The 27,957-nt window shown below is 39.6% G+C and overlaps 1 protein-coding gene across 4 annotated transcripts in view; it reads right to left on the bottom strand.

Annotated features, from left to right (window-relative positions):
• Positions 1-25,862, bottom strand: part of lama2 (laminin, alpha 2) — a 393,314-nt gene extending 367,452 nt beyond the window's left edge. For 3 of the 4 annotated variants that reach the window (XM_060851122.1, XM_060851132.1, XM_060851139.1), the window contains exon 1: positions 25,759-25,861. In XM_060851122.1, the coding sequence (XP_060707105.1) occupies positions 25,759-25,834 (76 nt within the window). In that variant the 5' untranslated portion in view covers positions 25,835-25,861. Of the gene's footprint in view, positions 1-25,758 lie in introns of all 4 variants that reach the window. The other variant, XM_060851112.1, reaches the window with a different exon arrangement.
• Positions 25,863-27,957: the final 2,095 nt, after the last annotated feature.

Raw genomic sequence — 27,957 nt, 5'->3', positions numbered from 1 at the left:
GCAGACCAGGCTCTAAGGGCCAAATGGCCTCCTCCTATCCATATTTTATATACTTCTATATGAGTTGCTTCTCATGGAAAATATGGCCTGGAGTACAATACAAGTGGTATATTTTGTAGAAAACTGCCTGAAGTTTTGTGGTTATTGTGCTCTCATAATTGTGTTTACTGATGGAACTCTGCACGTACAGAGATGTACTCCAGGACTTGTCGAAGAATGTAGTGTCTTGCCATTAACCTGCTAATTATGCACAAATTTGCTCATTAAAAAAAAACAACTTAATACATCTCTAAGGAATAAAAACTTAAACTTCTCCAAAACCTTTCAATGTAACCTAACTGTTGGTTGTGTAACAACATTTTTATTTTGAAAAAGCATTAACTGTTGGCAATGGAAATGTGGAAATAACAGAAAATGCTAGGAATACTACATCTCTCTTCCCTGAGGGTGCAGTATTTCCAGAATTATCTTTGTTTATTCATATAGTTGCAAACTTCTCATATTCCACTTTCAAATATTAACCAAGAGAAAAACATATTTCTGTTGCATAGCATTCAAAGAAACAGATATTTGGAAAGCTGCAGGTTCATTATCAACTTAAAGAATAAGAAAAATCCAACAACCAAATAATATGTTTAGCAGATTCACCAAAACTCGTGCAACGTCTGGAAAATCATTCAAACATATCGAGATGGCCACAATCTCGCTGTCATCTGGCAGATTTGTTGCGCCGGGACTTGCAATGTAAGATACATGCCAATGTTTAAATTGGCCAACATTCTACTCAATAAGCTGAATTACAACTATTTTTCCATATCTAATATTACACTTGTGCTTTATTGTGCAATAATTGCTCCACAGATTAATTCTCTGTTAACTGTAATTTACTAATACTCTTATCTTGACAGCTGTTGTGTATTTTGCTATCAAGTACGAAAAATTAATTTTTTTTATTGGGGAATTATTCAATTTTTAAAAATGCATCTATAAATTATTGGATTCGGATTGAGGAATGCATGTTCAATTCTACTATATGACACTAAGGAAAGAGATACCGTGTGCACTCTCGCAAAGAACCATTATTAAACAGTTATAACGTTACTTATATTTCCCCAGTAGAAACAGAAAACCCAATTGCAAAGCAAATATACAACTTATTACAATCCTTCACCAGTAAGATGGCATGTATTTGAAATGTAAAATGGTTCATGTAGTATTTTCTCAGAATGTAATAAGTCTTAAGTGACATCAACAGTAATAAGTTGGTGACACACTCGTTTTCACTGAAAGAACAACTAAATCATATCTGATTGACTCTATCAAAGCAACTTACATATTAAAAAAATCTTAATGGCATAGTGTATTTACTAAACAAAAACAAATCATTTTACACACCATCTGATTAATTATTTGACTTTTTTCTCATTTAGTCTGGCTATTTTCTTTCAGTTTCATATTCACCAGTATCAGGAACTTCCGATATTAAACACTGTACTGATGGGACTTCAAAATCAGTACCCAACTCTGAAGCCATGTGTTTGCTCATAATGATATACCTTTCATAAACAGAAGTAGAAATTGCTGGAAAAGCTCAGCAGGTCTGGCAGCTTCTGTTGAGAGAAATCAGAGTTAGCACTTCAGGTTGAGTGACTTTTCCTCAGAATTTCCTTGACCCAAAACATTAACTCTGATTTCTCTCCACAGATGCTGCCAGACCTGCTTAGCTTTTCCAGCAATTTCTGCTTTTGTTTCTGATTTACACTATCCACAGTTGTTTTGGTTTTCATGATATACTTTTCCTTAGATTCAAAAAGGGTTAAACATACGTAGGAGTTACGAGCATGAGTAGGCCACTTTGGGCCTTGGAAATGCTTTGCCATTCAATAAGATCATGATTGCATCACTGCACATTCCTGACTAGCTCTGATAAGCATTCAAACTGCTGCTTATCAAGAATCTTTCTACCTCTGCCTTAAAAATATTCGAAATCTCTGCTTCCAAGATCTTTTGAGGAAGAGAGTTCCAAAACTCTCCATTTGTCTTAAATGGCACTCCACTTTCTTAAGCAGTGACCCTTTGCCCTAGATTCTCCCACAAGAAGCATCCTCACCGCAGCCACTCTATCAACAGCCTTTAGGAGCTTCCATGTTTCAATCAGCAACTAAACACGAATGGGAACAAACTTCTAAACACTTCTAAACACGAATGGGAACAAATGTACCATGTCCAATTCTGCCTCAAAATCCAACCCACCTCCTTCTAGGTATTAGCCTAACAAACATATTCTGAAATGCTTCCAATGCACTTATATCCTTCATTGTACACTGTATTCCTGATGTGGTCTAACCATTTCCCTGTATACTCTGCATTACTTCCCTACTTTAATATTCACATTGTCTTGAAATAAGCAATACTTTTCTATTAACGTCTCTAATTACCTGGTGTTCCAGCATAGGGAATATTTCATGGATTAAGATCTCACATGCCTCTGCACCTCAGAGTGCTGTAATCTCTCACCATTTAAGCAATATACCTATTTCTTATTCTCCTTGCCAAAATGGACAATTTCACATTTTCCCACATTATATTGCATTTGCCAGAGGGTCAAAACAGCATCGCCAGGCATACTTCCTTCACTTCATCAAATGCTTTCTGACATTCAGATCTCCTGCAAGCCATTCCATTTTTGAATAGTTGATTCATTGGAATAAATAAATTAGTTAAGAGGGTTGAACTTAAAATACTACACAACTGTCCCTACGAATTATTGAAGTTCTTTATTCTCTCTGCTTTCAATGTCCCATCAAATTCTGTCCTGCATTGGGTGGATACCTTCCGAACTTATTTGGTGAATCAGCATATAATGCAATGACTACCATGAAGCAACACTTGCGCTTTTTAGCTTTGATGCTGTACTTCTGAAGTCATTCTATGACATTGTTCCATCTTACAATGTGCCCTTTCTGTCTTGCCACTAATTCGAATGCCATCCAAAAATCAGGACATTCCTTTCATCTCCATTAGTACTGGATCTATGAGACTCCGGAACACGGTGGGGGGGAGGTCAGTACACATTTCAAATGCCACTTTTAAAACTGTTTGTATGAATCGGAAGCAGTTCCTTCTTCTGGTCAGTTAATTCTAATTGCAAGCACGTATTTGACAAATCTATCTTATCGAACACTTTTCCACTGCCTAAATTTGAAAACAAATCGTCACTGCTAGGCAGCAATTAGGATAATTTTCAATCATTACAAACTCCACAAGAGAGAACTGATCCATTTTTTTTTAAAAGTGCCATATAAAGAGCGCAGCCCATTCACTGCTGCTTTTCTTTCTAGTCTACACAATTCTCTACTTACTGCTTCAAACAGGCCTAGCTTCATAAAATGTGAGCTGCCTATTGTCCTTTGTCTTGACTTCAGCTTTATGATGCCTGATTTAAAAAAAAAATTCATCCTCTTTGCTCATAGACTACTTTCAGGAATAGCTAAGGCACCACAATATCAGCCATACTCTTACTGGTCCCTGTTGTAAATATCTTGGCTTAATTCAACAGTTTATCTTGAAGCCAATTTCTTTGCATGAGGGAGACTTACTAAGACCAATGTCAAGTAGAAGGAAGCATTCCCGTACTGCATCCTAACACAAACTTGATTTAACACTGCAATACAGTTACGACAATGACAAGTCAACTTCACACAGTTTTGTATTAGAGAATGATTTAGGAACCTCGGGTGCTCTATTTTTAAGATAACAGATATCACAAACAATGTACAAATAATGCAACTGAATTGTGAATCTCAGGCTTCCATTTGTGTTGTCAACGCTATAGTTATATCTTCAGCTTAATTACTCGCATTGTCCTTATATTGTTTTTCCTGCCCTCTGAATGAGTATCAATGTTGATATTCCAGCTTGGCAATATCAATTGGGTTCTTCCTCATCAATCACATATACATTGGCAGACGGCCTGGACTGTTGGCTCTATCATGACCTCAACCTTGTGGGTGGCTGCAGACTGATTCTTCGAAGAGAAGCTGGAGATTTGGAATTGTGCCAGTAATTAGACACTGATAGGCAGCCCTGTGAATCCAGTCGAACACGGTGTCAGGAGAAGACATTGAGAAACAACAAGCTGAGCAGTTGCTGAGGCAGTCCAACAGGTTTTCTTAATCAGTCAAAGGATTTGGTGTTGGAGGCTAGGTCAGCATTTATTGTAGTCTTTAAATGTCTTTGAAAGGGTGCAGTGAGCTGCTATCTTGAACCAATGGGATCTGTCATGGGTAAGTACACCCATGGTGATGTTAGGAAGTTCCAGGATTTTGACCTAATGACAGTAACAGAATGGTGACATAGTTCCACATCAGCACAGTGCATGCCATGGAGGGAATCTTGCTGGTGGCATTTCATCCATCTGCTGCCTTTATCCTTCTGGGTGACAGAAATTGCAGGTGTGAAAGGTGCTATCAAAAGAGTGTTGTAGAGTTGCTGCAGTGCACCATGTTGATGGTATATGGAGCAAGCTTCAAAATAATTTTTAGGTTATATCTTTGAAAGAGAAAAAATGGCATCCTCCTTGAGGCTAAAATTATTCTTTAGAATTTTTGTAACTTAGCATTCATTGACAACTGGGTGGTTGGTGAGAAAATCATGGGGATCTGCCTTGGTTTGGATCTGCTATTTTTAAGTGCAGTTTGCAATGTATTCACCCACAGATTTCCTGTTAATGGTGGATGTTCAAATACAAGAAAGATAATGTTTGGGCCAATGGACTGAGAACTGGCAGATGGAGTTTAATTTAGATAAATGTGAGGTGTTGCATTTTGGGAAAGCAAATCTTAGCAGGACTTATACACTTAATGGTAAGGTCCTAGGGAGTGTTGCTGAACAAAGAGACCTTGGAGTGCAGGTTCATAGCTCCTTGAAAGTGGAGTTGCAGGTAGATAGGATAGTGAAGAAAGTGTTTGTTGCGTTTTCCTTTATTGGTCAGAGTGTTAAGTACAGGAGTCGGGAGGCATGTCGCGGCTGTACAGGACATTGGTTAGGCCACTGTTGGAATATTGCATACAATTCTGTCTCCTTCCTATCGGAAAGATGTTATGAAACTTGAAAGGGTTCAGAAAATGTTTACAAGGATGTTGCCAGGGTTGGAGGATTTGAGCTATAGGGAGAGGTTGAATAGGCTGGGGCTATTTTCCCTGGAGCTTCGGAAGCTTAGGAGTGACTTTATAGAGGTTTATAAAATCATGAGGGGAATGGATAAGATAAACAGACAAACTCTTTTTCCCTGGGGTGGGGGAATCCAGAACTAGAGGGCATAGGTTTAGGGTGAGAAGGGTAAGATATAAAAGAGATCTAAAGGGCAACTTTTTCACGCAGAAGGTGGTACGTGTATGGAATGAGCTGCCAGAGGAAGTGGTGGAGGCTGGTACAATTGCAACAATTAACGGACATCTGGATAGGTATATGAATAGGAAGGGTTTGGAGGGATAAGGGCCAGGTGTTGGCAGGTGGGACTAGATTGGGTTGGGATATCTGGTCGGCATGGATGGGTTGGAACAAATGGTCTGTTTCCATGCTGTACATCTCTATGAGTATGACTCTATGACTAATTGCTTGCTTTACTAACTTTTGTATTGTATTTTTTTTAGTTTTTTTCAAAACTGTGGAATTTTGTGCCTTTATTTTCTTGGTAAGTGATGCAATTTCAAGTTCCTCTACTTTAAACAAAAAGTAAGCACACTCAGGTATTGCATGAAACACTACTTCCTGAGCAGCTGGAACTATGGGAATATCATTTGTAGAATGCAACTTTACTTGCACTGTTTAGTAATCAAGATTAAAATATATAGTTAATAAGGTTAAACTGGCACTCTAAAGCTTTAGCACAATTATCTTCTGTGTTTATACATTTACTAAGAGCATTGTGCTATTTAAAGCTATTTAAATGTTTATATTTTAAACCAGGTCAAAAAAACCATGCCAATATTTGGATGAGCCATTAGTTGAAACAAGATCAAACTATTAAAGCATTCAAGCATCCTCCCCAGTTTAGTCATTATATTTACGGCTTGACATAACACAGACTTAAAAATTAGAATGTCCTAGGTTTTGTCCCTCACCTATGCCAAATTAATCTTTCACAATGAGCACAGTGGGCATTCTAGTTAGCTTCAGGATACCTCAGCCAGGAAAAACATCATGCTTACTTCTAATTATTCATCAGTAACCCCTGTTCCACTTGCGTATACACATACTGAAATATTTTAATGCCCTGAATGATTGAATCATCCAGCAATATGTTTCGACCACAGTTGCATAAAGAAAAATATTGACAAACTCTTATCAGTGCCTGTATACACTATAATCCAGCACTAACTACATTTTTCAGCAAAGGAAATAAAAAATCAGGTGAAAGAAGTTGTGAACAGATTTATGCATCTCAATAATGTTGTGTGCTTACTGTGTCGGAATTTCGATGCATATAAAATATGCTCAGTAAGCAGGAGCTTGTGTCACCAAGTTCATTGATGACAAATGATAACAACCATATTGTATATTTAAAATGCCATGGTTGCAGTTCATCTGGTAGTGAGACATGAATTTAGTCAGATGAAGACGGAATGCACTTTCTGATACTTAAAATCAAATCCTGGGATGAAATTGTTTGCACATTTAATTGGCATCATGTTCTTAAAGGAACTGACACTGATAGAAGAAATGTTTTGCAAGCTGTTAGCAAAATTAGACCAGATGTTCCATTACCTAACAAAACATTAAACTTCAAATGGTGCAAAATTATTAGATTTTCAGCAAAGCCTATCATCAAGAGATCACAAGTCCAAGAACTGCAAAGGATCAGTCATTACTAACATGAAATGTCAGCTGCTGAACAAACTTCCTCTAGAATAGCAATATAATCAGTTGGCTTGGACATAAACTGTGCCTTTTCGCTGAGACAGTCACTGAAATTGTAAGATGACCTCTTGATGAATTTACGTATGTGGTGAGCACCAAGGAATGTTGAAAAGTACAACTTTTCAAATTGGGATTTAGAGAATGGAAGTCAGAAATATTTATAGAACCATTAAATCAACATATTTATGAGTTTGCCCACCCAGAGCGTAGCCCACATACGGAGGCAATTTAGTCTTCTCATCTACAATTGCACATGCATAGACATTTCCACACACAATAAGGCATTTAGACTAACTATGGCCAGAATTTAATTGCCACACAAATAAGCAATTCTAATTACATTTAGGAATACATAGAATTGTGACAATGAATTATTCAACTCCACAAAAAAAAGGATGTTTTACAGCTTGAATTCAGCAGAACAATTTATAATTTAGTGAATTACAGCTCCATTGTAGTGAAACTTTGAGCCACTGAGGCCCAACATTCAACAATGGCAGCACCCCCCAACAATCTGACCTCCAGGAATTCCTGAGGCGATTAGGTCCCTAATTAGTAGCAGACACAGGATCACAAGGGCTCCTGGCTCCATTAAGCATCTTCACTTCCACGACATATCTCATTAGATTGGAAATCCCATTCTCACTGGGGTGGTTGGATGTTGGCAGCTGTTCTTTATCAACAGCCCCACAGGAAGTGCCATAACATACTCACGCCTTCTACAGGAATCTTCACTGGATCTTTACAGAAAGTGGACTGAGGAAAGGGTAAGAGTTGTCGGTGAGGTGGGCAGGATGACAGCATTTAAAGGAAGGGCAGGAAGTTTATTCTCTGTCAGTTCCCTCTCCGTATTGCTGTGTCCCTCAACGAGGTCCCATGTGCATTTGAACAAGTGAACCCATCCAATCAACCACAAGAAAACCTAAGGGTTTGTCCGTCACTCTCCCCTCATACAGAGTTCCCCACATTAATTGCCCACTTGAGAACCTCAAGTTGAAAGGCTACCTGCAAGGCTAAGAGCCCGAGATTTAATCAAGGTGCCCCACTTTATGCCCTCCAGTCTAATCAAATGTCTCTCCCACTCCGTGAGGGAGGGGGACAATAAACTCAGAATCATGGCAAAATTAGACTGTTTAGTCCATGCCTAATCTCTGCTGAGCAATCCAAATAATCCTATTCTTGAACCACCATCCTCATGACCACTCAATTATTTCACTCAATTGCTCAGTTTCTGTTTGAAATTACTTCTGCTTTCAACATTCTCATTGGCAGAGAGTTCCTGGTCATTACAACTCGTTACGTAAAATATATCTTCACTTCCCCCAGCTCTTTCCAAAAGTCTTACATTCACATCCCCCAGTACTTGCAGAACATTTTTTTCTTATCTACCTTGAACCTGTGATGATATTGCCCATTTCTAATAAATATACTTTCATTCCCCTTTAGTCCAAGAAGTAACTAGTAACTTGTAACTAGTTTTTCAATGAAAATTCATTCAACCCAAAAGAAGTCAACACTTAAAAGCCCAAAAGAGGTTTTTGCAAAAAGGTCAGGAGTAATGGACAGTTTTCACGAACTGTCCAACTGTCTTCCACAGAACATTGGTACTGGACCTTAGGGGAAAATAAAACCTGACATAGACATAATGAAGTGATTTCATGAATATGTCAGCCAAGAGATGGCAGAAGCTATCAAACCACACAGTGGGGATACATCTATTCTGTCAAATCATTTGTCTTTGACCACTGAACTCCTGTGGTTAAACTTTAGAGCTGTCAGAAGTGAAGTATTAACAAGCTAACGAGATGTGGTTTCCAGGATGCTGGGATATTCCCCACCTTCATTGGATATGCTAATCCCAAAGAAATACTTTATTACAGCAAAATCTGATCAGATGTTAAGTCACATTCTTCCTCATCAAAACACCTTGATATTTTAATAAACTATTCATGAACCCAAGATATGAAATTTTTGGACTCTTTAAGATAATACAATCAAAATGGGACCAGTTTGCAACAATCATTGCCAGAGATGTGATTTCTGGATTTTCAAAGAGACAAGTTTATTAACCACAGGATGATATAGCATGAAGCTCTTTAGAAAAGTGAGATTAACAAAGAGGTTGGATGAACTAAAATGAGACAACTAAATTGAAGAAATCTAAAACAAAGAATTAACTTTTCAAGCTAGGAGCGTGAATCGAGCACAGAGGTGACTGGAATAATTTTATGGAATGTTTTGCCATCTTACAGGAGTTAGGGGTCCAAAGCCACTCCTTGGCAATGACTGAGGGAAATTATGTAATTATGGGTAAGTGATACAGCAGTGTGCCAAGTGGATAGTATATGGGAGTTGTGCCAGGTGGGCAAAGTGGACAGGATGCCAGGTCAGTGAATGCCTAAGGATGGGTGACAGCTCTGGAATATTCAGGGGAGTCTGTGCATTTGGATGTTAGCTCTGTCATTTGGTGAGGGGCATTAGGAAATTGGATCCAGGGAGGACTGAAGTTGTGAGAAAGAACTGTGAGCCTGTAACATTTTCTCCACACAGACAGGTTCAGAAAGAACCCTACAGACTTAGGAACATAAGAGAGGTGGTACTTGTTCATCTATGTACAATACACATACCTATGAATCCTGGCTTTGCCAAACTAACCTTGCAGCTGAAATCGTTCAGCCTGGAGTATTCTGATAAATGTCCTCTATTTGTTCTGAAGTGCGGTGACCAGAATTGGCTTCAACACTCTATTTGAGACCTGACAAGAACTTTGGATAAGTTCCGCATAGGTTACTTGTTTTGTAAGTCAATTTATGAAACATTAAGACCCAGCTCTTGTCCAACTCCTTGTCTCAATATATCCTGTCACCTTCAGCCCCCTGGTTCCTCAGTCTTTATACATTTTTTAGTACAGTGCCATTTAGTCAAATTGCTGCTCCCTGTTCTTTGTGCTTAAGGGCATCAAAACACATTTCTTTGTGTCAAATTCTATCTCCCCTTTTCTGCTCATTCCTTTCAAATCATTTAGTCCTTACTGTCAGTCACACCTTCAGATTTGGAATCATGAAGAAATTATGATTTTCTACTTGCATTCCAATACTTAAGTCATTTTTATGTATCAAAAAAGCTGTTCTGTGTGTTAAGATGCATTTGTTTCCATCAACATTAATCCTTTCTCTCAACCTTCTAACCTACACGGAACGCATGAAGTAAAATTCCAAGCAATATTTGTGTTTAAGACATGATGAAGCAATATTATTGTAAATATTCTCAAGAACATCACACACTCTCACTAATTTCACAGTGACAAAGATTGCAGAATATGTAATGCATATACGGTTTATATTTACACATTTTATTAATTCGGTGCAGCAGTAAGAGATTTGCCCGCTGTTATTCCTCATTATGAATTGTCACGGTACATTGTTAATTCAAGTGTCATGCACAGTCCTCACTTTTTCCACAGTACATCATCCTTCAAGACAAATTCACCTGCTTTCATAATAGAACATAAAATTGGATGTGTGAGAGAATTCAATTTGAAACAGGAGCCGTTTTTAAGAAGTTCATCTGAAAAGCGATATTTTTTGTCAAAGAGCAGTGTAATCTGGACATTACAACAGACTTCTCATCTACTAAATACTGTGATGCTTTTCTCACATAAAGTGTGTTTCTTGTTGGAAAAGGGACCGAAAAACACTCTGAAACATGATTAAGCATAAAGCAAAATGTCAATTTATTTTACATAGGGTACACTTCTGAACAAATGCAGTGTTATACAAATATATCAGCTTCTCTTAGTTCCTTCTGCATGTAAAAAAAACAATAAAACATGCAACTTTGGCATGTTCTAGGCAGATCTGACATTTATATGAGCTTTGCTTTAGTCAGATAACCCTTAATTGCTCTATCATGTCTCCAAAATTCACAAAATAGGACACAGAAGAACTGGCAGCAAGAACTGGCCATTCAGCCTCTTGAATGTGATCATTACCATTCATTCAACTCATGGCTAAATGGATTCCAGCCTCAACTCCAGTTTCCTTAGTCCCTGATTACCCTTAATCCGCTTAACAATAAAAAAATCCACCTTTTTCAGTCTTGACTACATTATTGACCCTGTCTCCAATGTTCTCTGGGAGAAAGAACTCCATAGACTAATCACACTCGAGAAAAAAAAACTGTCTCAGCCTGACTGGGAGATCACAATGTTTTTCTTTCCTTGTCCTTGACTCTTACACAAGGTGAAGCATCATGAGAGCATCCAACCTGATAGATCCCCTCAAGATCTTGCTTTTTTCAATAAGATCACCTCATATTCTTCTAACTTCAATGGGCTTTGGCACAGCCTGCTCAACTTTTCCTCACAAACTTTTCCATCCCAGGAATTAGTAAGCATCCTCTGAACTGCTTCAATGTAACTATATCCTTTCTCAAGTAAGGAGACCAAAATTGTACACTCTACTTCAGATGCAGTCTAACTAAAACCCTGTTCATCTACAGAAACATTTCCTTACTTTTCACACGGGACTCCTCTTGGATCAAAGGTCAACTATTTGGCTCATTAATCACTTGCAACACCTGCTCAGCAGCAGGCTTCATGTACTGGACACCCGGATCTGTCGATAGTAGAATTCTCTTTCCATGCTTTTCGATTCTTCTGGGCAAAGCAGATAAGGTCATTTAACTACATCTGCCAAATATTTGTCCACAAGTTATGTAGTCATTTCCTACATGGTACATAATATAGCTATTGAAACAGTCATCCATGTTCCTGGAAGATGAAGTAGAGCAAACTGTGGCACAGAAGGACATTGAAAAGGAAAGGGATCATGCAAAGAAGCTAATGGCTGCCTCTGTCACCACTGTAAGAAACAGAACATGAGAGTACTGAACAGATCTTCCTTTCAGTCCTTCCTTTATATTCAATTACATATTTTCATGTAAATAGACATTCTACAGTGATACTATTTACATGAGGTTTTAATTCCTGAAGCAAACTGCAGCTATGAAGTCTGAGAGGTTTATTTTTTTTTAAGTGAGAATAATGGTAAAATTATGTTGTGTTTTGTACGATGCGCATCTATGCTACTCCGAGGATAGCTAACCTGGTGTGAGGTGTATTCTTCTCCTTTACTAAAAGGAATAAAGATAATGAGGCCATTTGAGAATGCATTGTAAATCCCCTTTTGATTCAACTAGTGACTTTTCTTGACAAGTGTAGCAGTAACGACACTGACTAATAAACAGAGGAGAAAGTGAGGACTGCAGATGCTGGAGAGCAGAGCAGATAATATGTTGCTGGAAAAGCGCAGCAGGTCAGGCAGCATCCCAGGAGCAGGAGAATAGACATTTCGGGCATAAGCCCTTCTTCAGGAATGAGGAGGGTGCGCCAAGCAGGCTAAGAAAAAAGGTAGGGAGGAGGGACTTGGGGGAGGGGCGTTGGGAATGCAGTGGTTGGAAGGGGTTTAAGGTGAGGGTGATAGGCCGGAGAGGGGGTGGGGGCGGAGAGGTCGAGAAGAAGATTGCAGGTCAAGAAGGCGGTCCTGAACCCGAGGGTTGGGACTAAGATAAGATGGGGGGAGGGGAAATGAGAAAGCTGGAGAAATCTGCATTCATCCCTTGTGGTTGGAGGGTTCCTAGGCAGAAGATGAGGCACTCTTCCTCCAGGCATTGTGTTGCCATGGTCTGGTGATGGAGGACGCCAAGGACCTGCATGTCCTTGGCGGAGTGGGAGGGGGAGTTAAAGTGTTCAGCCACGGGGCGGTTGGGTTGGTTGGTGCGGGTGTCAATTCTCCTGTTCCTTGGATGCTGCCTGACCTGCTGCGCTTTTCCAGCAACACATTTTTCAGCTAATAATCCAGAGGCCTGGCATAATAATCTAATAAATGGGAGTTTCAATCCCATGGTGGACTGAAACCTTTACAGCAAGTTTTCTTAAAAACCTTAAAAGTACTTGATATGACTGAAGGTGGCCAGCAAATTTTGGAATTATCATAAAAGGTCCCTGTTCACTGATGTCCTTTAATCAATTTGAATTTTATGCATTTCCATTTCTGTAAAGAACAATTTGAGTCTCCCTCATGTTATGTGTCTTAACTTGAAACTTTAGGTTTCTACTTGTCGTAATTGTCCTGATTTTCCACTGAAGTCAAAAAGACCATATGAAACAGCTGTTTAGTTAGCAGCGCTCAAGAAGCTTGGTACCATTCAGGCAACACAGCTCAGTTAATTGGTATCACATTCATAAACATCGATTCCCCTGACCACCAACACTCAGTGGCAACAGTGTGTACCAGCTAATGAAATGCAATGCAAAAATTCAGCAAGGCCCCTTAATCAGCACCTTCCAAGCTCACAACAACTCCCATCTGGAAGGACAACGGCTGCAGATATTGGAACATCACCATTTGCAAGTTCCTCTGCAAGCTAATCACAATCTTAACTTGGAAATATTGCTGTTCCTTGAATGTTGTTGGGTCAAAACCTGGACCTCCCTCACTAACTGCGTTGTGCATTGACCACAGCACATGGATTGTAATAGCTCAATAATGCAGCTGACCATCATCTCTCAAAGGCATCTAGGGATGGTGGGGGGGGGGGGGGGGGGCAATACGCAACACCCACATCCCTTGAATTAATTTTTTAAAGTTTTGCTGTCACAAAAGGAGGCATAAAATTGAATTCATGTTTAGCAAACTGCTGTGCAGCTTTTGCAATCTATCAGGAAAAGTTCACCGATGTTTGTGTTCTCTAATTGTTATTTTTCCCAACTCAGATTTACTGCATCATATTATTTTCTTATTGAGCTCCAATCTCCACCTGGTAGTCTTGGCAAGTCATTACTGAGTATCTGGGGAACCAACAGGAAGTAGAATGCAGAGGCCAGAGGGTCATGGGAGCAGCAGGTCACGTAACTGATTGCCAGGCTCAAGGACTGGAAACTATGACGAAGTCAGTGTCTTCGGATAGGAGGATTTACAGATGAGGAACTTGTACCAAAAATTACATTAAAATCTGACAGATTATTGCAATAGATCAGGAGCTGGATATTATTGACTCGCTAATGTGAAAAGAGGAATGTTTTAACCTGATACAGATGATATTCCCATTACACTGCAGCTTTTCTTCCTCCAAGTAGTGGAGATAAGGGTGTTCTCTTCCACTCTATTCTAAAATACATTTCCAGCAATGAAATAAGATTTTTAAAAACTTGCACATGTCTTCATATTCAAGAGAAAGGAATGTACAAGTACAGAATGCATATATCCATTTGTTAAGTCTGTAGAGAGGTAATATAATTTATTCTAAGAAAGAATGATTTGCACTTATACATCAATTTCCATGTCCTCTGAATACTCCAAGTACTGCTCAGCTAATAAATTCTTTATGAAGTATTGTCACTGTTGTTTTTAGCAAGCACAACTAACAAAGAGGATAAACAGATTTTACATCTACATTGAGATGAATGACTAGCTAAGCCGTTTTTGGGATGTCAGTTGGGTACGAAGGGTGTCCAGGACAGTGGGAGATGTCCAAGTCATTGGGAGATGTTCCAACAATGCTTTAAAACACTTGCATTAGGATTGTTAACATTTCACTCACAATGTATCACCCCCTAGCAGTGCATTTAAGAGGCAGCCTATATTGCATATTCAAATTTTGCACTCGACCTGAAACCACAATCTTTTGATATAGATGGATGCCTGCTGAACCAGACAGATGCCTAAAATTATAGAATCATAACTTAGTAGGAGTGACTTGAGACTTTAGTAGATTGCAACAATATCCATTCATTTCTGTGATGGATTCCAACTGACAGAAGGAGATGACTTTACTCCCATTTACTGTAAGGGTCTGAAGTGAATGAGTTTAGAGGTTTCAATCTATTTCTCAGTGGTTTCAGTTTACTATGCAAACTTACTCATAATTTAGGCCAATCTTATTCCAAGTAATACAAGAGTGGGTGTCATAGGAAATGAATATTTTGTATTTGTGCAATAAAGTCAAGACAGTGCATTCTTTAAAATAAATAGAAAAGAGTTTTTATTCTGCATCTACTTTAGGGACAATCTAATCTGGGTTTAATATCAGAAGCAGCATTGTTACATCTCATGGATAAATGCTAATATGTTTTGACAATAACTCTAATTTATATTATTTGTTACAACTCAAAAGAAGGTGCTGCACTCTAATATTTTCAAACATCCTTACAGTAGCATTTATGTTTACAACATTTGATACTTGGGAAAAAGAGTTGATGCTTATGTTTTTTCATAACCCTCTTAATTGGAAGCATACTTGAAATCCAATAATACAATTTTAATCAGACAAAGACCTGAAAACTCTGTGATGAAGGATTAGCATATGGACAAGCAGTATGAAATTGTTTTTTTCTATTTTACTGGAACCATTTATCCACTTCAAAATTACATTAAATTACTATGAAATTAGTTTAAACCTTAGGCAGAATAAGAAATGATATAATGTCACACAAAAACACATGCTTGTTTTACAACCTGTTGTCATTTAGAGTCTCTCGCAAGTAACTTGCCACTTGACTCTCCAAATTTGTCCACCACCAGTATGGCACAAGTCAGGAATCAGTGGAACACTCCCCATTTGCCTGGTAGCGTGCAGCTCCTATAACTCCAAAGATTTGGCATCATCCAGTAGCTGCAGTGGCTGTAATGTGTCCTATCTACAATTTGCACTATGGCAATTCACCAAAACTTCTTAGATATCACATCTCAAACCTGCAACCTCTGACACCAAGAAGGTCAAAAACAGAGGATCTTGGGAAGATTACCACTTGCACGCTCCCCTTCAGGTCACGCCATCCTGAGTTGGGAATTGGTCTTTGTGTTTTTGCTGACTGAGGTCCAAGTCCCTATTTCCCTATTTAACAACTCCCTCGGAGTACCTTCACCACAAAGACAGGAGCAATTCAGGAAGGCAGCTTGCCACCACCATCTCAGGGGAAATTAGTACCTTGAAATATACATGAGCCTAACCAGCACGACACATTTAAAACAATCTATCTTAAATGCCAAACAGTTTGTTAAGCCATCTGCAGTGAACTTGATTTTTTGATGAAAGTTCAATGTACAATAAAATCGTGGTTTAATGATGACAGGTTGTCAATACATCAGATTCCCTCGAATAAACCTTGTTCTACATGACACATGATCCAAACCCAATTCTGAATTTCAATAATTTATTTCATTCTCTAGGTTTACTTTGATCTTAAACTTATAATTACAGCTTTCCTATTGTCTGTTATCATTTTCCACCTTCTTAAAGAGCCAAACGGGAGAAGCAAGTTACTCAAAATTTAGAGGGGCAGGGTGAGGTGTCAAACAGTTTATTCATGCAATGGTCTATTCAGTTAATGGCCTAAAATCTTATGGAGTGAAAGAGATGAAAGTGCTTCGTTTCATGGAGGTCTGCAGTTTGGTTTCAACCTGTATCTGTTTTGATTTTTTTTGCACATTGAAAATCCACTTACAAGTCTCAATCAGCCCGCATATCTTCTGCCCACTCCCTTTTACAGACATGCACTGGCTGCTCTATGAGTTCTACCTTCTATTGAGCAGGCAAATATTACATACAAGCCCTTCTAAAACTCCCAAGAAAGAAAAGGAAAAAAAGGTAATCAATCTCATGGGGAATCAATTGTTTTCTGAATGGAAGTATCTTTATTAAATCTGAAACTTTAGCACGTTGAGTGTATCATAGCAATGCTATAAGACTTAAATGCTGAAATTAGTTCAGGTTAATAAACAGATACTGCAAGTAATTAGGAAAACTAATAGAATGTCATGTTTTATTGTGAGGGGAGCTGAACACAAGAGAAGGGAGATTCAGTTGTACAGAGCATTGATGAGACCACATCTGGAGTACTGTGTCAATACTCATCACCGGATAAGTATGGAGTAATGCATTTTGGGAAGTCAAATGCAACAGGAATGTACACAGTTAATGGCAGGATGATTAGGAGCATTGATTAACAGAGGAATCTTGGGATTCAAGTCCATAGCTTCTTGAAAGTGGCAACACAACTGAATAAGGTGGTAAAGAAGGCACACAACATGCTTGCCTTGATTGATTAGCCCATTGAGTATAAGAGTTGACAAGTCATGAGGCAGCTGCAAAAGACTTCAGATAGGCCACATTTGGAGTATTGTGTACACTTCTGGTCCCCACACTACAGAAAGAATGTGGAGGCTTTGTACAGTGTGCAAAGAGGTTTATCAGAATGTTGCCTGGACGGGAGTTTATTAGCCATAAGGAGAAGTTGAACAAACTTGGATCAGTTTTGCTAGAACATTGGAGGCTGAGGGGTGACTTGAGAGAAGTATATAAAATTATGAGAGTCATGAATAGGTTGGATAGTCGAAGTTTTTCTTCCAGGTTGGAAATGTCAAATACTACGGAGCATAGGTTTAAAGTGAGAGGGGAGAAGTTTAAAGGAGATGTGCAAGGAAAGTTTTTTACATCGGGGATTAGGTGCCTGAAAAGCACTGCCATGGGAAATGGTAAATGTAGGTACGACAACAACATTTAAGAGACATTTTGGCAGACACGTGTACAGGCAAGAAATAGGACGATATGGAGCATGTGAAAGCAGTTGGGATTAGTTTGCAATGACATCAATGTCGGCACAGACATGGTGAAACAAAGACCTGTTCCTCTGTTATGTTGTTCTGTGCCAGAAGTCACATGATATCAGGTTATGGTCCAACCGGTTTATTTAAAATCACAAGCTGTTGGAGCACTGCTCCTTTATCATATAAGTGTAAAATTCTATGTTCTATATTAAGATGTTAATGTGTTGGAAGTAGTTCAAAGACAACATCCTAGACTAATACCTGGAATGAGCAAAGTTACTCATGAGGAAAGGCTAGATAGGTTAGGCCTTTATCCTGTGAAATTTAGAAGAATCAGAGGTAACTTAATTGAGAAATGTAAGATCCAGAGGGGACTCAACCGGCTAGGTGTTTTCAACATGTTTCCTCTTGTGGGATATTCCAGAGCTCAGGGCCTTAGTTTAGAAATAAGAGGGCGGCCTTTCAAAACAGAGCTCTGAAAAAATTCCTTTCTCTCAGAAGATAGAAAGTCTTCAGAGTTCACTTTCTCAAAATGCCCTCGATGCCGAATCTTTAACTATTTTTAATGCCGAAGTGGGTAGATTCCTGATGGCAAATGGGATGTAAGATCATCAGGGATGTGCAGGAAATGTAGCATTGAGGCTAAAATTAAATCAGGAAAAAGTGAGGACTGCAGATGCTGGAGATCAGAGTCTAAACGTGGGGTGCTGGAAAAGCACAGCAGGTCAGGCAGCATTTGAGCAGCAAGAGAGTCGATGTTTCAGGCATAAATCCTTCATCATTCCTGAAGGGTTTATGCCTGAAACGTCGACTCTCCTGCTGCTCAGATGCTGCCTTACCTGCTGTGTTTTTCCAGCACCACACTTTTTGACTCTGCTTGTTCTTCTTAACTCTCTTTTTAGGTCCTTCCTAGCTAACTTGTAACTGTCAAGCACCCTAACTGAGCCTTCACATCTCATCCTAACATTAGCCTTCTTCTTCCTCTTGACAAGAGATTCAACTTCTTTAGTAAACCATGCTCGACCACTTCCTCCCTGCCTGACAGGTACATACTTATCAAGGCCACGCAGTAACTGAATAATCTCCACATTTCAATTGTGCCCATCTCTTGCAGTTTCCTTCCCCATTCTATGCATCCTAAATCTTGACCAATCACATCATAATTGCCCTTCCCCCAGCTATAACTCTTGCACTGCAGTATAGACCTATCCCTTTCCATCGCTAAAGTAAACATAACCGAATTGTGGTCACTTTCACCAAAGCTCAAACTGTACTATTTTCAGTCAAAATTTGGAAAGTTAAAGTCACCTGTAACAATTATCTTGTTACTCTCGTTCCTATCCTAAATTATCTTTGTTATCCTTTCCTCTACATACAGTCGTAGAGTCAGACAGCAATGCAAACAGATCTCCAGAACTATTTGAAGGCTTATAGAAAACTTAGAACAGGGAGAGCTCTCCTTTCCTGTTTCTAACCTCAGCCAACCTCAGTAGATGAGTTCTCAAACATCCTTTCTGCCACCATAATACTGCCCTTGACTAATAGCGCCACACCTCCCCCTCTTTTAACATCTTCTCTGTTCTACCTGAAACATCTCAATCCCAGCACCTGCAATAACTATTCCTGTCCCTGCTCTATCCATGTCTCCAAAATGGCCACAGGTACCAACTAATGCTACCAGTTCACCCACCTTCCTTCAGATGCTCCTGGCATTGAAGTCAACACATTTCAAATCACCTTCCCACTTGCCAGTGCACTTTTCTAACCTTGAAATCTTATTTCTGACCTCACTACCCTCTTGTATACTTAGGTTCCCATCCCCTGCTGAATTAGTTTGACCCCTCCTGAAGAGCATTAGGAAATATCCCCCCCAGCATAGTGATATCCCTCTGGTTCAGGTGAAGACCATCCTGTTTGTAGGGGTCCCACCGACCCCACAATAAGCCCCAATTATCCAGGAATCCATAAAACCTCCGTCCTGCACCATCCCTGTAGCCACGTGTTCAACTCCTCCCTATTCCTCACCTTGCTGGCAAGTGGCACGGGTAACAATCCAGAGACAACAACTCTGTTTGTTCTAGCACTAAGCTTCCACCCTAGCTCCCTGAATTTCTGCTTTAAATCCCCATCTCTCTTCCTACCTATGTCATTGGTGCTGATATGGATCACGACTTGGCATTGCTCCCTCTCCCCTTCAAGGATCCTGAAAACACGATCAGAGACATCGCGAACCTGGCATTTGGGAGGCAACACACCAAACATGAATCTCTCACGTTCCCACAGAACCTCCTGTCTGTCCCCCTAACTATGGAGTCTCCAATGACTAATGCTCTGCTCCTCTTCCCCCTTTGCCTTCTGAACAACAGGGACAGACTCTGTACTTGGCACCTGCATCCCATAACTTACCCCTGGTAAATCGTCCCCACAACAGTATCCAAAACAGTATACTTGTTTTTGAGGGGAAAAGCCACAGGGCATCCCTGCACTGCGTGCTGGTTCCTTTTAAGTCCCCTGATGGTAACCCATCTGCCTTTTTTCTTGTACCTGAAGTGTTACGACTTCCCTGTAACTCCTCTCAGTAACCCCCTCCGCCTCCCGAATGATCCGAAGTTCATCCAGTTCCAGCTCCAGTTCCCTAACATGGTTTGAGGATATGGAGTTGGGTGCACTTCCCACAGATGTAGTCAGCAGGGACACTAGTGGTGACCCTTACCTCCCATATTCTGCAGGAGCAACATTCAACTGCCCGAACCTCCATTCCCACTAGTTTAAATTCCCAATGAGACAATTGAAAAATAAAAAAAAATCTTTAGTTACCTTGCAAAACTTAATGTTACTTCAATTCAGCTTTACCAACTGTAAACTTACTTTTCTAAACTTTGCTTCAGTATACTGAAAAGACAGATCATTTACCTCCCTGACAAGTTTTTCAGATGGTTGTCTGTTGATGCACTTTTGACTTACTCACAAGTAAGTAATCTCTTAGTGAAAATTTAATATAACGTACTTCCACTTCCACCCAACAAGCCTGTGTATTTTCACAGACCTTTGCAATCACTCACTGTCTCTCAAAGCTCAAATACTGTTTTTTAATTAATATTTGGAGATGTACATGCAGACACAGAGTCTCACACTTCTCAAATCTCACAGAGGATTGAAGTATTTGCTGACTGGACAAAATTCTGGAAGGTAGTCATTTAACATATACAAATATAAATAATTGCATCTGCATACACATGCAAGAAATTGTCCATGTCCCATGTTGACAGTAGATTCACTACAATGTGGAACAGGCCATTTGGCCCAACAAGTCCCTTCAAACAATAATCCAACCAGATCCATTTGCCTCTGACTAATGCACCTGACACATAGAGTCATAGAGATGTACAGCATGGAAACAGACCCTTCGATCCAACCCGTCCATGCTGACCAGATATCCCAACCCAATCTAGTCCCTCCTGCCAGCACCCGGCCCATATCCCTCCAGACCCTTCCTATTCATATACCCATCCAAATGCCTCTTAAATGTTGCAATTGTACCAGCCTCCACTACTTCCTCTGGCAGCTCATTCCATATACGTACCATCCTCTGCATGAAAAGGTTGTCCCTTAGGTCTCTTCTATATCTTTCCGCTCTCACCCTAAACCTATGCCCTCTAGTTCTGGACTCCTCAACCCCAGGGAAAAGACTTTGTCTATTTACCCTATCCAAGCCCTTCATAATTTTGTAAACACTCTACAAGGTCACTTCTCAGCCTCCGACGTTCCAGGGAAAACAGCCCCAGCCTGTTCAGCCTCTCCCTATAACCTCAAATCCTCCAATCCTGGCAACATCCTTGTAAATCATTTCTGAACCCTTTCAAGTTTCACAACATCTTTCTGATAGGAAGGAGACCAGAACTGCACTCAATATTCCAACAGTGGCCTAACCAATGTCCTATACAACCGCAACATGACCTCCCAACTCCTGTACTCAATGTACTGACTAATAAAGGAAAGTATACCAAATGCCTTCTTCACTATCCTATCTACCTGCGACTCCAAGGTATCTTTGTTCAGTAACACTCCCTAGGACCTATTATTAAGTGTATAAGTCCTGCTAAGATTTGCTTTCCCAAAATGCAGCACCTTGCATTTATCTGAATTAAACTCCATCTGCCACTTCTCAGCCCATTAGCCCATCTGATCAAGATCCTGTTGTAATCTGAGGTAACCCTCTTCGCTGTCCACTACACCTCCAATTTTGGTGTTATCTGCAAACTTACTAACTGTACCTCTTATGCTCGCATCCAAAATTTTTATGTAAATGACAAAAAGTAGAGGACCCAGCACCGATCCTTGTGGCACTCCACTGGTCACAGGCCTGCAGTTTAAGAAACAACCCTCCACCACCACCCTCTATCTTCTACCTTTGAGCCAGTTCTATATCCAAATGACTAGTTCTCCCTTTATTCCATGAGGTCTAACTTTGCTAATCAGTCTCCCATGGGGAACCTTGTCGAACGCCTTTCTGAAGTCCATATAGATCAAATCTACTGCTCTGCCCTCATCAATCCTCTTTGTTACTTCCTCAAAAAACTCAATCAAGTTTGTGAGACATGTTTTCCTACACGCAAAGGCATGTTGACTATCCCTTACCAGTCCTTGCCTTTCCAAATACATGTACATCCTGTCCCTCAGGATTCCCTCCAACAACTTGTCAGGCTCACTGGTCTACAATTCCCTGGCTTATCCTTACCACCCTTCTTAAACAGTGACACCATGTCACCCAATCTCCAGTCTTCCAGCACCTCACCTGTGACTATCAATGATACAAATATCTCATCAAGAGGCCCAGCAATCTCTTCTCTCGATTCCCACAGAATTCTAGGGTACACCTGATCAGGTCCTGGGGGTTTATCCACTTTTATGTATTTCAAGACATCCAGCACTTCCTCCTCTGTAATGTGGACATTTTGCAAGGTGTCACCATCTATTTCCCTACAGCCTATACCTTCCATATCCTTTTCCACAGTAAATACTGATGCAAAATACTCGTTTAGTATCTCTCCCATTTTCTGCAACTCCACACAAAGGCCAGCCTTGATGATCTTTGAGGGGCCCTATTCTCTCCCTAGTTACCCTTTTGTCCTTAATGTATTTGTAAAAACCCTTTGGATTCTCCTTAACTCTATTTGCCAAATCTCACTGAGCCACCATGCCACCCTAAATTTGTACATGCATCTAAAGTCATTTCCATCACATGGACCACATCTTATAAAAATGTCCTCAGCAAGCTGTAAAAGTGTCCAGAGTATTAATAAAAAGGTAATCAGTTACTTTCAACACTGTTTCATTAGAATTAACATATTAGTTAAACAAATACATGTCGAACAAACCAAAAAGTTACATGTTTATTTTATGTAGTAATGTTCATTATTTTACATAATAATGTTCATTTATAATAGTTAAGACATTTTGATGTATTCCATTGACATCATAAAATAGATTTGTTTCAATGTTTGATTTTAGCCCATCTTATCTTCAAATATGTATGCTTTGTACATTTGAAATAAATTGTTTGAAACATTTGATTCAAAATTAATATCCAATATAAAGCAATTTATAATTTCTTTTAAGGAAAATGTGATGTTCATTGTCAAAATTCCTAATTTAAAATAAATTGTTCTCAGGTTGATGTCACTGACTAGAACAGTCTAAATATCCAATCCCAATTTGCATCGAAGGAGCTGACAAAAGCTATCATGGGGAGATGGTGGCAGTAATGTTGTTGGACTGGTAATGTGAAGACAGGTTCAAATAGCACCATGGGAGATGGTGAAATTTATATTAAAAGCAATCAGAAATTAACAACTAATCTGACAGTGAGCATGTAATTCCTTTCTTGTCTTTTAAAAGTCCATCTGATTCACTGATATCCTTCAGTGAAGAAAACATTGCTGCGCTTAAACAAACATAGAAGTTGCTGGAAAAACACACCAGATTTGGCAGCATCTGTGCAGAGAAATCAAAGTCAATGTTTCGGGTCTGGTGACCTTTCCTCAGAACTGATTGTAGCTAGGAAAGTGTTGGTTTACATGCAGAAGATAGGGTGGAGGGAGGGGGTAAGGAGTAAGTGATAGTTGGAATAGAGCCCAAAGAGAGAGAAGAGCAGTTGGACAGACAAAGGATTGGATATCAGTCTGGCTGGGACAGTGAATAGTTGTCAATGGAGACTGTTAGTGGCTAATGATCGTTGGTGCGCAATAGCAGGCTAAATGATACCAAGGCTTAGTGTGTGTAGCAGGGGGCTCGTACAGGGGGGAATTCAGGCCCTAAAATTATTTAATTTGACATTGAGTCCCAGAGGGCTGCAGGGTCCCCAAGTGGAAAATGAGATGCTGATCTTCCAGATTGCACTGAGCTTCACTGGAGCACTGCAGCAAGCCTGAGACAGAGATGTCGGCCAGGGAAGAGGGCAGTGTGTTAAAGTGGCAGGCAACTGAGAGCTCAAGGTCGTTTTTGCAGACTGAACATAGATGTTTTGAGAAGTGGTCACTCAGTCTACACTTCATTTCCCCAATGTGGAGGAGACCACACTGTGAGCAGCGAATGCAGTAGACTAGATTGTGAGAAGTGCAGATAAAGTACTGCTTCACCTGGAAGGTTTGTTTGGGCCTGTGGATACTGAGGAGGGAGGAGGTACATGAGCAGATGTTACCCCTTCAGCGGTTGCAGGGGAAGATGCTGTGGAATTGTGGAGGGTTGTTGGGAGTGAAGGAATAATGGACCATGGTGTCCCAGAGAAACAGTCCCTGCATAAGGCAGACAAAGGAGGGAAGAGAAATATGTGTCTGCTGCTCTTATCTGGTTTGATCTCTATGCGATTCCAGACCCACAATGTGGCTGACTCTTGACTCATGTCCCAATGAAACAGTGGGGGATAAGGGATTAACAACAAATGGCAATGATTCCCACATCTCATGTAAAAATACAAAATACTTCTACAACCATTCTACGTCATGTGGATTCTTTGTAGTGGTTTGATGCACTTCAAAGGACTTTTAGGAATCAAGAAAGTTGTCTGGAACTGGAGTAAGACTGAACTACTCAGGATTGCAGATTGCAGTCCCTCGGCCATTGGTAAATTCATTGGTTTGACTAACCAATAGTTTTATGATTCCATTTACAATTGCAATGATTCTTTAAAATTTAAATATTAAGTTGCCATGATAGGATTTGAACTCACTTGTCTGGATTACTCGTACCACTGAAGCCAACTTCCTAAGGAAGATGTGTCAAACATTACAACCTTTAAGTATAGCATTTTCTCTATTAACTTCACTCAATTTAATCTCTTCTAAGTTTCACCTAGCAATCATATAAAACATACAAGTTCCTGAAATAGCATTCATGCTCTGGTGGACCTGTGACCCGAGGCTTTCTTAACTGGTTTTGCCATAAACTTTAAGAACTTTTAATGATTGTTTTGAAATTTATAATTTTTTAATCAATGTTTTTTATTCTAATAGTTTGCATGTAACTCAGTTCTAAGGTAATCTCCAGTAATTTGCAGCGTTTTATAAATTCCGTAGCATTTGAAAGAAAAATTTGAACATTCAAAGGTTCCAGCATTATTGCGTGTTGCAGGAAGTTTGTGTGGTTTTCTCTGTGACATATGTCACTATTGGTTTGAATACAGGAGATCCCTGCAATCAAATAGACCAATCTGTCAATCAAATGTTGCAATGTTCGTATTTCACTCCTGATATCAAAGCTGGGAGAATAATCGCAAACAGTGAACTTTTACAAAGAAAAATCCGAATAATCAAATAAATTGATGAACACAGAATCAAAATCCACAATTCTCCTAGAAAATAAATCAGAGCGAAAACAGATTAATGAAAGTTCGCTACCATTTGCTTAGTTTTTTTGTTTTATCTTCAATATCCTGGCAAACAGTAACATATGCATCACATTAAAACTCAACTTGTAAGTTTTGTTCAAGTCTAGAAATTAGCCTATAGCTCGATCCCAACTTGAATGCAACTACATCGATAGTACTTTACTACATTCCTATGGTGGACTATTTATAACTGTTTGCAAAGTTGCATATTTAAGTAACTATGCTCCACAAGGCTAGAATTCAAAAATAATTGCACCACAACGTAATGTGAGAAGTTTGACAGTCTCGTTGTCCATGTATTGAGCAGTAACTGTTCACTAATTATAACTGTCAACTTTCACTTACCTCTCTGCTGACCACTACTGCAATGCCAACATAACAGGACACTGACTGCAAACACGAACAAAGGAGAAACCTTCATTTTGTTGGAGTTTTGTGATCGTCTTACGTCTTTATCAGGTCTTTCACAAACTTCAACTGCTAACTTAACTCGCTCTCTGTCTGCACTGAATTGAGTGACTCTATAGGGGGTACTGCCGCCGATGAGACTCTCACTCTCACTCTTGCAACAGACAGGGAGCACAAGCACCCCCTGGCGTCCGGTAGGAGGGCTGCCAAATCCGGAGAATTAAGTTCTAACTAATTCTGCCGCTAACTTTGGGAACACATGAGGTTGGCATGTGCTGAAGATGCATTGACTTTTGATAGTAAAGGCCAGCCCCGCGTGTATTTGTTTTTAAATCATGCATGTGCTACTGACCTATTTCGTTTTCCAGTGTTTATTTGTACCGAATTCCGTGCTGGAAGGAAAAGATGTTTGATTATCACTGATACCTAATATCTCAGGTTTGGATGACCTGCAGAAATTCGGAGTGAAGGTTGTTTGGTGCTGGAACAGCAGAGTTGGGTGGGAGGAATGGGATGGCAGTCCTGGAACTGAACATTTGTAATTGGGGAAACAGATGACTGGGATGGCAGTACCTGAATTTGGAAATGTGGTTGTACTGGGATGGGCTAGTGTGTGTGCATGGCCTGAGGGGATGCTGACTGCGGTAAGGGTGGACTGCTGCTGAAAAAGGTTATTCAGGAATATTAAACATAAAGGAGTCAAGTACAACGTATGGCGAATAAAATCAGCGGGTGTCCAGCCACTGAAATAACAATGGTGAAAGTGCAAGGGCATGAAGATACTGTGAAAAGAGGAAGTGATAAGTGCAAAAGATTGTCCGTTTGTAGAAAGGATAAGGACCGCAAGTGGGATTTCCTAAAATAGTTTCTTCAGCAAGAACTAGAAATCCTATATTATACAAAATAAATAGCTCTGATTTCCATAATTGGCAATGGCAATTTGTCTTTAAGAGAACTATAATTTACACTTCTTCTCTCAGTAATTGATCATCTGCTACTACCAGGGGAAAATGTTTTAAAATGTACCGAGAAATAATTAATGTTCAAAAATGGCAGAGAATAGTCATCAATAAAACAAAGTATCCAACCCTTGAAAAAACGCAATACATGCAAATTCAAAAATATTAGAAAACTGTCTAGGAATGGAACTTCAAACCTTCCACATGTGCATTCATTCACAGGTTTGTATACACTTAAGATGAATGAATGTTGAAAGTGCTTATTAAGGTCGCAATAATGTAATGATGCTTTTGGCAGAAGAAGACAATTGAACCAACTAGATAGCCTTTTCAAATCATTGTTAATTACCTTTCCCAGATTTTGAACGAAATAGCTCTAAATCTCCTTTTCTGGCAGAAATTCATCAAACTATTGGAATTGTTAAACAAAAGAATAGGATTCATTTCATTTGCTATCATTGGGCTAGTTCCATACGAGGGTAGTAGTGGAATTCTTGACAAATCAACCCCCATCAATTAATCCCCATCAGTCTACATCAGATGTTAGTGATAGAAATGTTTGAAAAATCTCAACATTTCCTGAAACATCCAAAACTTACCACAGTTCATCTTTCAAATTACTCACATACTGTCACCCAAAATATTGTGACAGAAATCCATTGAATTTGCATTTTAAACCAACAGTGCTTCCTGCTTTCCTGGTGTCTGATGGGTAGTTGCTTGCTAGATTCACCATATATTTTAGTGAAATGATACGGTTGAATTTCACACAGTGCAAGAAGAGTGAAGAGGGGCCAAGTAACAGGTGGAAAAGCCTAAAGGTAAAAATCTAAAGGCCCCAATGATACTAATGGCTATGGCATATTTGAATAAATACTAAATCCTACTGAACTGAAAACAACAAATTCCAGAGATCACAGCAGATCAGACTGTACCCACGGAGAGAGAGCAAGTTAACATTTCAAGTCTAGATGATTCTTTATCAGAGCTGAATTGAAGTATAGAGAGGCTAGTGTTTATGCTATAGTAGTGGAGGGAGGTGTGGGGGTAATGGGTGGAGGGTGCTGGTGGAGAAAAGATGCTGATAGTTCAGATTAAGTGATCGGAATGTGAGAATATCAGAACAGTGGTGTCAAAGAGTGTGGTGCTAAAATGCACAGCTGGACAGGCAGCATCC

Source organism: Hemiscyllium ocellatum, chromosome 3, assembly GCF_020745735.1.
Source record: "Hemiscyllium ocellatum isolate sHemOce1 chromosome 3, sHemOce1.pat.X.cur, whole genome shotgun sequence".
Taxonomy (NCBI): domain Eukaryota; kingdom Metazoa; phylum Chordata; class Chondrichthyes; order Orectolobiformes; family Hemiscylliidae; genus Hemiscyllium; species Hemiscyllium ocellatum.
This window is presented reverse-complemented; position numbering and strand designations above follow the sequence as displayed.